Consider the following 16038-nt stretch of genomic DNA (forward strand, 5'->3'; position numbering starts at 1 on the left):
ACTTTAAAAATGGGGAGGAAATTATTATTTTACACATTGTATTAAATTACTATTGTTATTAATTGGGCGAAAGAAAACAAAATTTATAGAGAATCTTTGCTTAATGAAATGTGTATCCTGGCAATTCCCTGGCGGTCCAGTGGTTAGGACTCCACGCTTTTACTGCTGAGGGCCTGGGTTTTATCCCTGGTCGTGAAACCAGGGATCTCTGATCCCGCAAACCATGTGGCACGGCCAAAACTTTAAAAAAAAAAAAAGAAAGAAGGAAAGACATTTGTATCCTTTATAAATTAAGCTATCCTCTTCTTTTCTCATAGCCAGCTCTTACTAAAAATGCTTTTAATGCAGGTAATCAAATAAACACAATCAGAAATCTTTCATATTTTTTAGTATCTACATGAATACATCAGTCTGTTTTGTTGTCACTTGTTTCATAATCAGTCCGAACATTTCAAATGTTTTTGGTGTCCCTTTTTTCATAACCTGATAATAAAACTTAATGGTAAATATAGATGAGATTACATGGGGCCATATATGATACAAATGTAATAATTAGTGTAATTTCCACATTTAGTCAAAGATTATTTCACAATCATTTCAACTTTTTAGATAAGTCTGGCCTTATACTTTGTTTAAAATATTAAATTTATTTATAAAAATATATTGAGAAATCATATGCTATTATAGTAAAAACTGATTATTTTACAATATTAGACTTACAGGAAAGAAGTATTTCTAACCCAAATGGCTATAGTTATATATACAGCATGTTTTCCAAAAGAACATACACACTGTGCATGTAAGACAGATAGATACATACCATGTCCATGTGTCTTGATCTCAAATACAGGTTAGACTTCCTCCAGAAACTGTCACCAGCTGTAGGGTCATAAAATTCCCCCCAAACACTATTTTACTTGTGTTTCTTGATAGCACTTGAAATCAAATTTTTAGCAGTGAGAAGAACCTTAGAGATCATATAGAGCTAGTGTTTCCCAAACTTTAAGAAAATCAACATAATACTTTCTAGGAATGAAATCTTACGAAGATGCCCCAACTTTAAAAAAAATTTGTTTTTTGAGATAAAAGTGAAGCAACTCTGACTCAATTGAGCAGCTGCACTTTTTTTCCTCCAAGACAGCTCCATAAATAGTCTAGCGGCTTCACAGATTACAGGCATACCTCGTTTTATTGCACTTTGCTTTATTGTACTTAACAGATACTGCATTTTTTTACAAATTGAAGGTTTGTGGCAACCCTGTGTTGAGCAAGCCTATCGGCGCCATTTTTCCAAAAGCATTTGCTTACTTCGTGTCTCTGTGTCACATTTTGGTAATTCTCAGACTATTTCAGACTTTCTCATTGTTATATTTGTTATGGTGATCTGTAATCAGTGGTCTTTGATGTTACTATTGCAAAACGATTATGATTTGCTAAAGGCTCAGATGATGGTTAGCACTTTTTAGCAATAAAGTATTTTTAAATTAAGGTATGTACTTTGTTTTTTAGATATAATGCTATTGCACACTTAATAGACTACAGTACAGTGTAAACACAACTTTTACATGCATTGGGAACTAAAAATTCTTGTGACTCGCTTTATTGCAATATTCACTTTATTACAGTGGTCTGGAACCAAACCTGCAATATCTCTGAGGTATGCCTGTATTAGTACCCCAGTTTTAGATGAAATTGAATAGCTTTTATATTCTTAGCTTAGATTTCTAGAAATTACACCCTTATTATTTGTGACACTATAAATTTATATTGTTAGGCATTGGGTCCCCTTTGACCAAAGCAATTTTAATCCTAACAGTGTAAGTAGGTATATTATTTGCCAATAAAATATGCCTCGAGCCCTGGTTTTCTTAGTAAATAATACAATTATTTCATTGTGGATGTTTCTGCTGCTGCATGCAAGATTATTTTTTACTTTAAAGCTATATGTGACCATTTAGTTAAATAAACATAGTAAGTAAACCTATCTGACACTAAGAGGGCATAAGTATATTACTTAATAGCTTTTAAAATATAAAAATCAGTCTTTAAATACAGAGATGTCTATCGGATTAATAACATTTCCAGAGTTAGATTCCTTCTCCTTGCCCTACTCAATGAGAGCTCTTTAGTTTCTTATCTTCATGAATTGTATTCTGTTTAGCCTTTCATTAAATAACATGAAATGCTTTTCTCCTGCAGATGTGGACAAAGTACAAGAAAGCAGAAATTCAAAAAGCAGGTCTAGGGAGCAACAAAGCTCCTAATTCTATTACCCACTACATGACATGTGGGCCAAGTGGTGAGTTTCTTGCTTAAAATGTAAATGAGATTAATCTCATTTATACAAACTAACTGCATTAAGTATAAGAACAAGTGCACATTGCATTAACAGATGTAAATATTGCTTGCTTTAATTCATGACTTTCTGTCTTACTAGTAAATCAAGATTAGGTGAGTCCCAAAAGATTTTGCCCATCAGTGCAGGAAACCAATCTTTAAAAATTATTTTTCTTTTTTCCCCTCAATTTAAATTTGATTTTACTAATGAGTAATGTTTTAGAAATTACTTTTTCAGTTTGAAGTCTTTCTTTGTGGTAGGAATACAACTTCTGTGCAACATGCTTGATAATTGAGGAGAATAAATTAAATGCCTTTTCTATGAAGAGCCACTCAAAGAAAAATTGTCTCTTTCTGTCACTCTCATCCCTATAGAAGTATCTGGTGTATGCTGTTCTTTTAGTGGTTGCTCTGTATTTTATAGCTCTTATCTTCAAGCTTTTCTTATATTTTCTTTCTTCTTTCTACCTTCCAACTAAATACAGAGAGAAAAGTGTCCTTCAGTTTCTCAGTGTGAAGCCTTTATTTCTGAAGTAACAAGACACCCAACTATAGGAATCACTTTTAAAAATCTTTAAGACTTTAACAATCCTTCGTGACTAGAGCAGGAAAGAAATACAAACCTTCATTCCTTCCTTGAATCAAGGAGCACTACTGGAGTCAACTGCCAAAATTTTAGAAGGTTTTGTGACTTACCATACATTGTACTGTTAAGATCTACTGAATAAAGGATGTTCTCTCACTAAGGACCAAGTATTTTAAGGTTTCAAGAAGTACTCCAAGAACAATATACTTCTTTCATCATTTGTTTATGAATTTATCCATGTTTGCTTAATGCTTCTGCTAAGTATTAGTCTAAATCTAGCCATTTATATTTAGTTGTGTAAACCTAAATTAAATGCTGTAGTATGTTGTGGGATGTACTATATATCAAGATACAGAGAACATTGTTTTGGCATGTCAGAGCCTTATTTGGTTAGCAGACTGCATGTGTTGGTATTCTTTTTTTTTTTTTTAAGCCAATTATTTTGATGCACTGCAGAAGAAATTCAGTTTATGAGATAACTCTGAAAAATCCGTAATAAGATAGGAGTTATAAAAAATTTACAGTGATATTAATCTTTCCGTATCCCCCACTAGCAACACTAAGCAATTCACACATGGATCTAAGGTAATTAAAGTGTGTTTTTCTGAAACTTTTTTTTTAGTAAGGTGGTTTTCTAGCAAATGGCATTCCCAAGATAAAGCTGTTGTGTTTGAACTCATTTCCCTCCTTTAGTACTGGGTTATGTATGTGTTTGTTTTTTTAACTTGAGAGCTGACTGTTGCTTAAGAAGTTTTCTTATGGCAAAAATAATGTAAATAATTTACTATGATCTGCATTTTGCCAGGAACTCATTTATTATTAAGGTTATCACTTATTAATAAAAATTTCTGTTTTTGTTCTTTATAATACTACATTAAAGTTGGTAACTGTTATCAGTACTTTTGAAATATTTGTATGCATTTGTTACCTTAAACATTTGAAAGAAGCACAAAAAAAAAGTAAATTTAGTCAACCCAGGGAAACATCAATTTTTTTGTAGTTCCAATTTTATATCACAGTTTTATTTTCTTATGAAGTCAAAAAAACTGCATTGATACTTACTAATGCAAATTCATTATTTAACAAATATCAGAATAATCTTAAAGGTCTGAAATGAGAAAGATACTAACTTTTTAATTTTAACAATATACTTCTTAGGCTCTCACTACCAGCTCTAAAAATCTTTTTCGAATAATTCCATAGTGTGTGGTTTATGAACTGTGTGTTTCATCACTAACCTAGTAGCCATGAGATACGTGTCTCCCTCTCTCCCTCCTTCCTCACACCTTTCTTCTTTTTCTTTCTCTTTTTGGTAGGCCAGTAACACTGCTGTGTTCATAGTCTACTTTCAGAAAGACCATTAATGAAAAGAAATACAGCATGTATAGTTGAAAAGAAACTGAAATGGAAGTTAGAGAACCTGGACTTCGTAATGCCACCATTAACTTAGGTTTTGCCACCAAATAATGCTGTAGAAGTTAAATCACTTTTAAACCCTTGGATGAAAGGTGCTATGTAAATGTAAATACAAAGGATTCTTACTAAAATACAAATATTGCACAACAGACATATTTAAAACCTATTCTCTAGACTTTGAAACATGTCTCCATCATGACTCCCTAGATTCAAGTATCAGATTGATAATGGGTATCATGGCAGTCTAGAGACACTTGCATGTAAAAAATGTAAATTCATCTTTAGGTGGATAAATTGAAAGTAAATATAGAAATTATGTTTTAGCTAAATACAGTAAGTGGGTAACTTAGATTTATATTAACTAGCATCTAATTTGCACAACTAGGACACATTCCAGGACATTTACTGAAAGTTGAAATTTAATGAGTAGGAGGTAGCCCAGTGAGGGTGTATGATATCACAGCTTGGTCTCTACAGGACACTAATATCCTAAAATAGAGAACATGCTGACTGAGGCAGCACATTACTGCTTCAATTAGAAAATGCTTAAGGGTAGCCTATAAAGTACTAAACCTGAGTAGGCTGACCCTGAGAAAATGCAGCAAGACAACCAAGAGAATACTTGAGACTGCAAAAGTGGAATATTCTCAACTGTATTAATCACCTTTTTCATACCATTTCAAGAAAGGATTAGATAACCACATGAATATTTTACCGTCTCCAAAAGATACCATCAGAAGCAAACTTAGTATGAAGTCATGCTTTTCCCTTAGATAAACTACTTCTGCCAAACAAAATAGTGTAGCCAACTAGAAACTAACTGGGGCCACTTTCCAGACTGGGGCCTGACATGCTTTTAATGATCTGGCTCTATTCTAAATCAATACCCAAACCCTCTCGGAAACTAAAGATTTTATATACAGGGTAATAGCTTCGGCCCAGAGCTCCAATAAAGTGCTTCAGATCTGGCAATATGGAAATGTTCGGTCCAAGTTTTTGAACTGGTGGTTACCAAAGAGTACACAAAACAGGTTTGTATGTAGCACCTTTCATGCAAGGCATGGTAAAAGCCTATTTAAAAATCACTGTGCATGTTACGGAATTGCAGTCACCTCACAAATGAAGTATTACAGCCTGCACTGTCTTAAAATTTTATGTCAGGAAGTGAAAAAGATATTGTACCAAATCTGGAATTACAATGAGGAGTAATAATGTATGCTAAATGACTTTTGTATTTTAAGTTACTTTTTATGAGAAAAGTGAATTTTTGTGTTTTCTTTTCTGCTACACTTAGTCCTGAGATGTATTTTTTTCTTTAAGCCTTGAATGAATAATACAAAAGGAGCCCATTTTATAATATAAACCTTGATGTACATGTTGAGATATTTGGACAATGAAAATGCCTTAAAAGGAATGCTTATGGATAAAATTGCACTTACAACACCCTTTAACAAAACGTGATTTCAAATTGTCTTTTTCTTTTCTACTAAGGGTTCTCTCTTTCAGTGTTTGCCATTGTACTTGTAACTGTTATTAAATATCAAATCCAATAATATAAAAGATGTACCATTTCCTTTAAAAGTAATGCTACTGAGAAATTTGGAGTTGAATGGCAAAATGTTTATTACTTGGCTATACCTAATATAAGCCACAGTTCATAACAAAAAATCCAGTTTATAACAAAATAGATACCATCATTTGGCCGATTTGTCTTTTTTAAAAAACATTATTTTTCATTTTAGTTTTTAACTTTATTTCTTCTAAGAAAATTAAGTTGGTTTAACATTCACTTGTTAAACTGATATAACAAGAAGTGAATTTTAAACTAATATAAAAAGAGGTGATTTTTATAACAAGTGGTCAGCAATCGTAACATATAATTTAGCCAAGTATTATTCTTTCCTTTCCCTTTGCCCTAGAAAACCTATTTTATGTGTTTCATAACATATAACCTTGTTTAGACGATTCTGTCCTAGTCACTTTGGGATGAGTATTGGAGGTTTTGGGAGAGAACTGAGAGTCTATCAGTTTTGTCAACCTCAAAATAGGTTTAAATACAATAACAGATTGTACAAATCCGTCTCTTTTATTTTCACATCTAGACTTTGGGAGGCGCAATGTTAGGGATGGCAACCTGCCTTGTGTCCTTGGGCAGGTCAGTCTTTCTGGGCCTGTTTTCACCATAAGGTGGGGAGGACAGTTAGACTAGTTATCTAAGGTCCTCGGTGTCTTTGCTTCTATTCGTTAATTTTATATGCAAAGCAACCTAAAATTTCCTCTTTCTTAGAGATATGGTACAGAGTAGGCAAAAGATAACATAGCACCTCAGAAATAAGGTTATCATTTATGGAAAATATTTACTAACTCATCTCTTAAATCCATTCTGTATTTTATAAAAATTCTGCCTTGCGTAGACTTGTAGTTTCTAACCACATATATCCAAAAATGTCAAGTTTTTACTTTTGCCTTTCAGTAATGCAAATTGGTACAAATTAAGTACAGTTTCTCTACCAGAAGCAAATTATTTGAGTGTTCAACCTTAGGAAAATATGATTATCTCTCAAATATCCCACTTGATTGTACTGTAGAGGAAACGAGAATTTTCCTAAGACCTCTAGGCTATTTTGTAGCCTAGTCTAGTCAGACCCTCAACTGGGGTTTTGTTTGAATCTAAGTGAGGTGGAAACGTACATCAATTTTCCTCTGTTTTTGAACTAGCTTCTATGTGACAACTGACAATACATAATCCTGGGTTCTTATACTGCTTTAGATGCCACAGTTGAAAGGGAATGAGTAAAATTTAATATAGCCTAGAGAACAGAGGAACCTTGTTCAAGCATGTTCACATTTTGTAACCTCCGAAGACTAAGCAAATCCTTCTTAATGGCCTATGTATATTCTGCTCCTGAGTTTTAAAATATAATTTCATTAGTATAATGATTATGACATAACATTTTCCATCCCTACTTTTTCTAGATTAAAATTTTCTAAAGATAGAATTTTATTTAAAAATTAGCTTTTCACTGAAAAAAAAAGCATTGGTTTAAAAACAAACACCCAGTAATAGGAAGGTTTTGCCCTTGCCCCCATGTTTAATTATATTGCTGTGGAATTCTTATTCCTTAATCCTCATTCCCCAAAGATAACCACTATTAACAGTTGAATATATTCCCATATTCCTCTTTTTCCCCTGTATGTACACTGTCATATGTATAATTTTATATATGCTGTTTTTGCAGCTTGCTTTTTTCAAGTATAATAAACACCTTACAGAAGATGTAATATAGTTAGTCTTAGATAGTTAACTAATCTTAGTTTTGATGTTAATTAATTAATTAATTTAGGCTGCCACACAGCTTGCAGGATCTCAGTTCTCCTGACCAGGGATTGCTCCCGGGCCAGTGAAAGCCTGGAATCCCAACCACTAGGCCACCAGGGAACTCCCTATGTTAATTCATCCTTAATTGTTGAAGGCATTCCTGTAACAAGTAATTGTCATGGGGGGAAGGGGAGGGTGGAATCTCTGAGCTGACTAAAACTACCTCAATATATCTTTTTAAAAACAGCTCCTTTAAGATGAAATAGTTAAATAGCTCCTTAAGTAGTTTAGGTAGTCACCAAACCAAGGTGCTATATATATCTTACCACTTTTAATGCTTTTTATAATTACAAGTAAGAAAAACAGCTTTCAGAAATAAATGTATTCTAAACATTAGCCCAATTAGTTTTTATCAAAATTTAGTCTTATGGGATCGTGTCCTGTCTTCTTCACAAATGTGAGAAAGTCTTCAGGGCTCAATCCCATGGTTGCAGCATTGGTCATTGGATGAAAGTACACCTTTTCATGTCCACCTTCCAAAAAAGCAGAATCCAGAACAAATTTCACATCTCCATCATCACAGAAGAGTGCCAACGGTGTGGCACAGCCTTGGCCAACTTTCAGTTTTTCTAGCATGGCTGTTTCATCAGCAAACCGCAGATTTCCACTTCCAACACCTAACTGCTTGGCAAGATCATTTAAATTAATTTGTCTATCATGAAGAACTGTCACCAGCCAATAGCCTTTTTTCTTTTTGTCTTTAAGAAATAAGTTCTTACTATGTGCTCCTTTCAAATGTTGGATATGAGGCATCATTTCTTCAACTGTAAACACCTGTGAAATATCACATGAGAAGTTTAAAAATAATATGCATGTATACACACACTGCAGACATACAGTTATCTGTATATTGCTTGGTGGGTGTAAGGTTAGGGAGTACTCAATGACCTGGATTTCACTGGTAGAGATCCATCCCCAGCCCATTAGCAAATATATCTCATCTCAGGACCTCTTAGGCCAGTTCTCCATTCCAATGTGCAGGCCAAGCTTTCACACTCCTAAAATGTTTTTGTTTTTCCATTAAACTTTTGGTAAAGTTTATAGCAGCTCTCACAACACTGTAAATCAACTATACTCCAATAAAAATTAATTTTAAAAAGCTTATAGCAGCCCAGACTCCTATTCCTTGGCATTCCATTACATCCAGGCCATATGACGATCTCCACTCTATAAAAAGATAACCACAGAGAGGGAGTGAGGGCAGGAAATGAGACCCTGGACTAATATACAGAAAAAATCAGGAAAGCTGGCAATACGCGCAGTAAAAAGGGGGAGAGTATGTGGACTATAAGGGAGGCAAAAGGGTCAAAGAATATAGTTTTGATGAATTTCTCTAAACTTGGAAGATCATCACCATATCTAGCTAATTATCATTAGCTGTTACTCAAGCGTTGGGAAAAACTTTGTCCTTGCACCACTCAGGTTACGTACTGGCTCCGTCAGATATGTGCAAAAAAAATCTTCCCATCAATAACTCATGTTAAAAAATACCAAACTCTAACTTTGTCGTCCTGTATGCACCTGCAGCCACTGCAAAGACGGGTTTACTGCTTGGCAACTTAGATACACATAAGGTTGACAAACTGACCTAGCGCATCCCTAGCCAGTTTGAAATGCGCAAGTTCTCAATATGTTGTACTAGTTCTCAACATAAAAAATCACTCCGAATTCCCGGGCGGTCCAGTGGTTAGGCCTCGGCGCTTCCACTTCAGGGGTCACGGGTTGGATCCCTGGTGGAGAACTAAGGTTCCGCATCCCACGTGGCGCGGCCAAAAAAAAAAAAAAAATCACTCCAACAAGAAAGTAGGTTTTTTCACAATAACATCAGCGTCCGAAGTGGAGAGGCCCTTGATGGTGCTTTCAGGTCCCTTTAGTACTCTGGATCCCGGGGAATGCCTTAGAACGGAAGTTTCTGCCACACATTACCCCTAGGACGTCTAGGCTTAGCGCCTTCGCCCCATAGAAGCTGCAGCAGAGCCCACCCCTTCCCGGGGTGGTCCCGGCGGAAGCGCCTCACCTCCGGGTGCTCCACGACCTCCGTGCGGATGGCCAGGGCTTCGAGGCGCTGCTCCAGTGCTGCCCGCAACTCGCCGCCTGCCATGCTGCCCTCGTGGCGCTACCGGATGCTTTGGCGAGAGACCGGACGGAAGAACTGGGCGTGGCCTCCCTCAGTCCAAGAACTGCCAGCCCAGACGGAAGTGCCTGGAGGGACAGGGGCGGCGCCGGAAGCCCAAGAGTGGGCGCCTTCCGGAGGCGGCGTTGCGCTGGGTTCGCTTCCCTCCCTCCCCGCGTGCTTGAAATTTGTCTGCGTCCGCAGGGACAGACTTACCGGACGTGCAGAGTTCCTTGCCCCGCGTCTTACGAGAGGAAGGCGCCTACCTTCTCACAGCCCTCTCTAACCCCGCCTCAGGTTTCCTAGATACAGTATATCTTCCATTTAAACAGAATCAGAGCCACATAGCAACTCAGCTTAGGGAGTGTTGGGGGAGTAATCGACTGGACATGGGCTCGACTTGACCCAGGAGGTGGACTGAGGCAGTCAGAGGCTCCTTACCCGTTCTGTCCTTGGAATGTACTTTCTGCCCGCTGTTCCTGAGCTAGGTGCTACTTGAAGGATGCAGCCTTGAGAGAGTAAGGTGTTACTGAAACCATCTGGACTTTTTTGGTAAGTGCAATCCCCCTTCCCCCATTTAAGGCCTCCGTATAAACTCTTAAGATTCTGGCGAGTGGATATCCAAGACAAACCACCTATATAAGTTCCCTTGCTTACTAAAACTGCCACCTACCAATCTGAAATGTCCTGCCTCTTCAGTCATTCTGTGATCTCCTAGGGGTGTGTGTGTGGGGTGTGTGTGTGTGTGTGTGTGTGTGTGTGTGTGTGTGTGTGTGTGTGTTGGTGTGGGGGCGGAGGTTTCACCTGGGGAATTACCTGAGGTCGTGAACCAACAGGGAGAGAAGGGGCCAAAATCCCTCTCCTTTTAAATAATCAGCTGTGGCAACCACAACTCTACCTTTTTCAGAGGCACTTTTCCTACCTCTTTGTGGGGTGTTTTCCACTATCCTGCAAAACCCTCACTCCCCACCTTGAACGACGCCTGAAATTCCACTAGAGTTTCACTTATGAGTTTAGATTAAGCCTCAAATTGTTACCAAAGCTGTTGCCCCAGAATCATACTCTTGCCCCTGGCTTGAATGGAAACCAGTTGCTCTTAACCTAAGTTTTGGGAGGAAGCTGCAAAGAAAAACACAAGAACTGGTTAGAACCAATTAGGCACTAGATGGCTGAAGATTTAACTTCCAGTAGACCTAGAGCCTCATGATACATTCATTGTAATACCTAAGCATGCTAAATGACACACCCACCGGTGCAATGGCAGCTGACAGTTGCCATGACAACAACCGGAAAAGACCATACAAGTACTGAAAAGGAGAGTTGCATCAGTTCCAGGTCCAAACCACATCCCCGTTCTCGGATAAGTCATGAATATTCCTCCCACTCTTTCCAATTCCCTCCCTTCTACCTCGACCCTCTTATAAACATAGTGTCTCGCCTGGAATTGGGTAGAGAAGTTGATTTGCAAACGAGGTTTCCGCTTCTCCATTCTTTTTTTTTTTTTTTTTTTTTGCGGTACGCGGACCTCTCAGTGCTGTGGCCTCTCTCGTTGCGGAGCACTGGCTCCGGACGCGCAGGCTCAGCGGCCATGGCTCACGGGCCCAGCCGCTCCGCGCCATGCGGGACCCTCCCGGGCCGGGGCACGAACCCGTGTCCCCTGCATCAACAGGCAGACTCCCAACCACTGCGCCACCAGGGAAGCCCCGCTTCTCCATTCTTTAGCCATTAAATAAAGCTCGTGCTGTTCCAGTCTCAGCATAGGTTTTGTTATTGGCTGTGTGAATCCAATCGGAAAAAGAACCTCCCTGGCTGAGACAAGGGGTCTCGGTCTGGGCTAGGACCCCAGCGCAGGCCAAATCAACCAATTCAGGAATAGAATCCCAGATAAAACGTAGATATTCCTAGGGACGTTTAACTCTAGTAGGAATATATAACATTTAGGTCATTTCTGGGGTGCACATTGAAGGCCTGGAGAGGAAGTCTCTTAAGAAGACACTGCAGGGACTTCCCTGGTGGCACAGTGGTTAAGAATCCTCCGGCCAGTGCAGGGGACACGGGTTTGAGCCCTGGTCCAGGAAGATCTGACAGGCTGCGGAGCAACTAAGCCTGTGCACCACAACCGCTGAGCCTGCGCTGTAGAGCCCGTGAGCCACAACTACTGAGCCTGCATGCCACGACTACTGAAGCCTGCACACCTAGAGCCCGTGCTCCGCAACAAGAGAAGCCACCACAATGAGAAGCGTGGGCACCACAATGAAGAGTAGCCCCCGCTCACCGCAACTAGAGGAAGCCCGCACGCAGAAACGAAGACCCAACGCAGCCAAAAATAAATAAATAAATAAATAAATTTATTTTTTAAAAAAATAAAATATACAGGAGGATGTGCATAGGTCATTTGCAAACGCTATGCCATTTTATGTAAGGAACTTCAGCATCCACAAATTTTCATATCTGTGGTGGGGTCCCTGGCACTTATCCCCCTTGGATACCTTGGATACCGAGGGAGGGCTATATCTGAGTCCTCACCCACATGACAACCTTGGAGGAAGCTGTGAAAGAGGAAATCAGAGCCAACTTCACGATTTCACCCAGAATTGGCCTTGGATAATACAATTTTAAAAATTCTAAACTTAACCCACCTCTAAAAACTATTAAGCCATGTTTTCCTTCAAACAGTCCATCCAGTTGTTTGATCCTTGATTATAGAAACAACAACAGGCCTCTGCCCCTGGCCACCTAAATTCAGGTCAACAGCAAAAGCAATGTACCACATTACAGAGTATTTAGAAAACTTAGATAAGGGGGAACGGATCACTCAGAACATTTTCTCCATGTTTATTATTTTATTTCCCCATTTGTGAATTAGTTTCATTTATGTCTTGGCTCATTTAGCTATGGAGTGAATGTTAATGGCTTTCACACTGGTTTACATGAGCTGTTTAAATAATCAAGTTATGTGCCTTTTATTTGTCATATATCCTCCAAATGATTTTCATTTTTCCCATTTAAGAAGAGATTTTTTTTTTTCTCTTGCACCGCGCAGCTTGTGGGATCTTATTTCCCCAGCCAGGGATCGAACCCAGGCCGCTGGCAGTGAAAACCCAGAATCCTAACCACTGGACCGCCAGGGAATTCCCAAGAAGGGATTTTTTAAAGTTTGGTTTTATCTGCAGAAGTTACTTATTTTTGTGTAACCAAATGTCATTCTTTTTAAGTTATTCTGATCTAAGTATAGAAAGCTAACCTCCAGCAATAGACTATTCGATCTATTTTCTTTTTTATTTTCTTAATACTCAATTCATTAATGCATTTAAAATTTACTTTGGTGTATAAGATGTGGTGAGGCTCATTTTTTTCACTAGGTTTCCGTCTAAGAATGAAAGTAGAAAGCATTAGAATACCAAAGACCACCTATATGAAGATATGGCATATCGCAAATGACTGTCCTTAAAATATTTGAAGACTTTCAAGAATACCCAAATTCAATCACGTTGACCTGAGCATAGACGGGAAAAAATTGGAATCTGATTGTGACTAAGAAATGTGAATCATGTCCAAAACTAGGGAAACAACCAAGAATAAGGTCTACATGACAGCTACGAAGGAGGAACACACAGAGGAAAAATTGACCATGGCATCCAGCACATTGTCTAGGCAAATAGGGTGTTCTGATCTGGAAATCTCTTTGGATGAACTGCCATCCATCAGGTATGCAAGGTGTGAATCCCTCCCCCCACCCATAGCCAATCCATCACAGTTCAGTTTCTTAAATCCTTCTTCTTCTAACCACCTCCATCACTCTAGCCCAAATGACTATCATCTCCCCTTGGTCTACACTAATGTTCTCTTAATTTTAGTCTACCTGTGGTTGAATGACCAAGTACCCTGCTCCCAATGAGTCTTACCACCAAAGATTTTTATTATAAAATGAAGCTAAATGTGTCTACGGTAAAAGAACCTTATATCACTGTTTAGAAACTATCCTAACCCAAGTTTAATGCATATTTATATTTATTTATCAAACATACATGTCAGCATTGTATTAAATACAAAAGAAATGCTATCCTTCGCATAGTCCCTTGTCCTCAAAGCAAATACGATCTCAAATTTACATTGGAAAAAACAACATGAAACATTAAATTCAAAATTATCAGCATGGGGCTTCTCTGGTGGCGCAGTGGTTGAGAGTCCACCTGCTGATGCAGGGGACACGGGTTCGTGCCCCAGTCTGGGAAGATCCCACATGCCACGGAGAGGCTGGGCCCGTGAGCCATGGCCGCTGAACCTGCGCGTCTGGAGCCTGTGCTCTGCAACGGGAGAGGCCACAACAGTGAGAGGCCCGCGTACCGCAAAAAAAAAAAAAAAAAAAAAAAAAAAAAATTATCAGCATGAACTTGAGAAACTGGACATCTAGTCACAGAACTTGAATATGAAATCTCATGATTCTAGGAGAAGGGGTAGTATCTGATAAATGGGGGTTACCAAATTATTTTACAAACGGGAAAACTTACTAAAAAGTCTTCTGGGGGAATTCCCTGGCAGTCCAGTGGTTAGGATTCTGGGCTTTCACTGCTGAGGGCCCACGTTCGATCCCTGGACCGGGAACTAAGATCCCGTAATCCGCATGGCACAGCCAAAAGAAACAAACAAAAAGAAGTCTTCTGGCATTTCTCCAAGAACACACTGAGGGAAAGACTCTTATTATCCTTAGGAAGAGTGTGGATAATTGACAGATAAGGAACGAATCTGAAAAGGAGATCTGGAAGATGGAGTTGTGCCAGGGTCCATGAAACAAGGGAACCTCATCTTACGTCTGCTCAAAGTAAAGAAACAGCTACAATTGTAGCCTACCTAGCAAAGGAAATAAAAGGACCAAAATTGAAAATATTTATCAACACGAAGGGGACTGGGCATCACTGTGTTTATTAGGTGAAGAATGTTAGAAACCCCATAATTGCATAAAACAAAGGGCAATTCCAGGACAGGTAAGTTTAAAGCCATCCTAAGAAGCTGTGCATACCCAAAAAGAAAGCGAGGCAATAAAAAAAAAAAATGCTTCTTGCAAACTGTGTCTCTTCAACAAATCTTTTGGAACAACTCTATGTGCCAGGTACACTATGACACATCTATATGTACCATGCTTTCTGCCCTCAGAGACATTAAAATCTAGTGAAGAGGACTGAAGCATTCAGAGGATAAATCCAAGAAAATATGCCCAGTGCAATGAGAGTGGCATAATGAGGATGCTTTGGGAGCCCAGAAGGGCACTAAGCAGACCGGGGTGGTACGTCAGGGAAAGCAGTAGGAGAAGATGACACCAATTTGAAGGGATAAGTAGGAGCTGATCAGAAAAAAAGGGATCCAGCTGAAGAAACTCTGAAGAATGGAGGAGAAGCATGACGTGTCCTGGGGCGTTATGATTTGGTGTGACAATAGAGCAGAATGAGAGGCCTGCCAGCAGGAGACGAGGCTAGAACTAGGCACAAAGGATCCTAACTGTCAGGCTACGGAACCAGGAATATCCCACCCTAAAGGGGCATGTTAAATAAATTAGGTGACTTCTTCCTAGGGAATTCTGTATTCTCAATCATACTCTCAATATTTAAGGCTATAGGGAAATACAATTTGGTAAATGGGGAAAATGAGTTATAGAAGGGTATAGACAATATGCCCCCAATTTTGCTTCAAAATACACATACCTGTAGAGGAGAGTAACTTAAAAAAAAATGAAAACAAACAAAAAAACCTGTTATTAGCATCCTCTTTCTCTAACCCATTCCAGGAAAACTGGTTTCTAAAGGCCCGTGGAGGAGTATTCATCCCAGGACAGGAGACGATGGAGGTTAGTTCCTAGAGTAACAGAGGGGAAAGCATCTACATCCAAGAGGAAATTTAGGTTTCCTAAGAGTCAGAAGAGAGGGTGAGGACTGGGGTGGGGAAGATGGGATGGTGGAGGACAGTTCCTTTTTTGGCACTTTGTCCCTCCAGTGGGTGGCAAGTTGGGAACTTGCTGTCAGTGGAAGGCAGTCCACCTGGGGCAGCCCTTCCAAAGCACCCTCTGAGCATCACTGCTCAATGAGGAGCTGTGAAGAAGAGGACAGTAATCCCACAGTCCAGTTCCCTGGCTTCTCCTACGTTCCTGCATGATACCATGGAGAAGGGAGAAAATCTCAATAATAGCCTCAGGTTAACTTTCCTTCCAGCTCC

At 39.0% G+C, this 16038-nt stretch overlaps 3 protein-coding genes across 8 annotated transcripts in view; 2 read left to right on the plus strand and 1 right to left on the minus strand.

The window, feature by feature from the left end:
- The window catches only part of CCDC88A (coiled-coil domain containing 88A), a 123745-nt gene extending 117899 nt beyond the window's left edge, over positions 1–5846 (plus strand). For 2 of the 3 annotated variants that reach the window (XM_081254527.1, XM_081254529.1), the window contains 2 exons: positions 2200–2299; positions 2823–3822. In XM_081254527.1, the coding sequence (XP_081110653.1) occupies positions 2200–2264 (65 nt within the window). In that variant the 3' untranslated portion in view covers positions 2265–2299; positions 2823–3822. Of the gene's footprint in view, positions 1–2199; positions 2300–2822; positions 3823–4239 lie in introns of those variants that run through there. The other variant, XM_081254528.1, reaches the window with a different exon arrangement.
- Positions 5847–6162: 316 nt separating this feature from the next.
- LOC308627982 (prolyl-tRNA synthetase associated domain-containing protein 1) lies at positions 6163–9893 on the minus strand. Its single transcript, XM_081254543.1, has 2 exons — positions 9736–9893; positions 6163–8492 (listed from the first exon to the last, which is right to left on the minus strand). Exons 1-2 carry the CDS (start codon positions 9817–9819, stop codon positions 8061–8063), a joined length of 516 nt encoding a protein of 171 aa, XP_081110669.1. The 5' UTR covers positions 9820–9893; the 3' UTR covers positions 6163–8060.
- A 97-nt stretch (positions 9894–9990) lies between these two features.
- The window catches only part of MTIF2 (mitochondrial translational initiation factor 2), a 42895-nt gene continuing 36847 nt past the window's right edge, over positions 9991–16038 (plus strand). The window contains exons 1-2 of one of the 4 annotated variants that reach the window (XM_081254531.1): positions 9991–10383; positions 15614–15673. The gene's annotated coding sequence lies outside the window, so the exon portion shown is untranslated. Of the gene's footprint in view, positions 10384–15613; positions 15674–16038 lie in introns of those variants that run through there. The other 3 variants (XM_081254535.1, XM_081254538.1, XM_081254539.1) reach the window with 3 other exon arrangements.

This window comes from Mesoplodon bidens (assembly GCF_964165515.1).
Source record: "Mesoplodon bidens genome assembly, chromosome: 14".
In the NCBI taxonomy this organism is placed as follows: Eukaryota; Metazoa; Chordata; class Mammalia; order Artiodactyla; family Ziphiidae; genus Mesoplodon; species Mesoplodon bidens.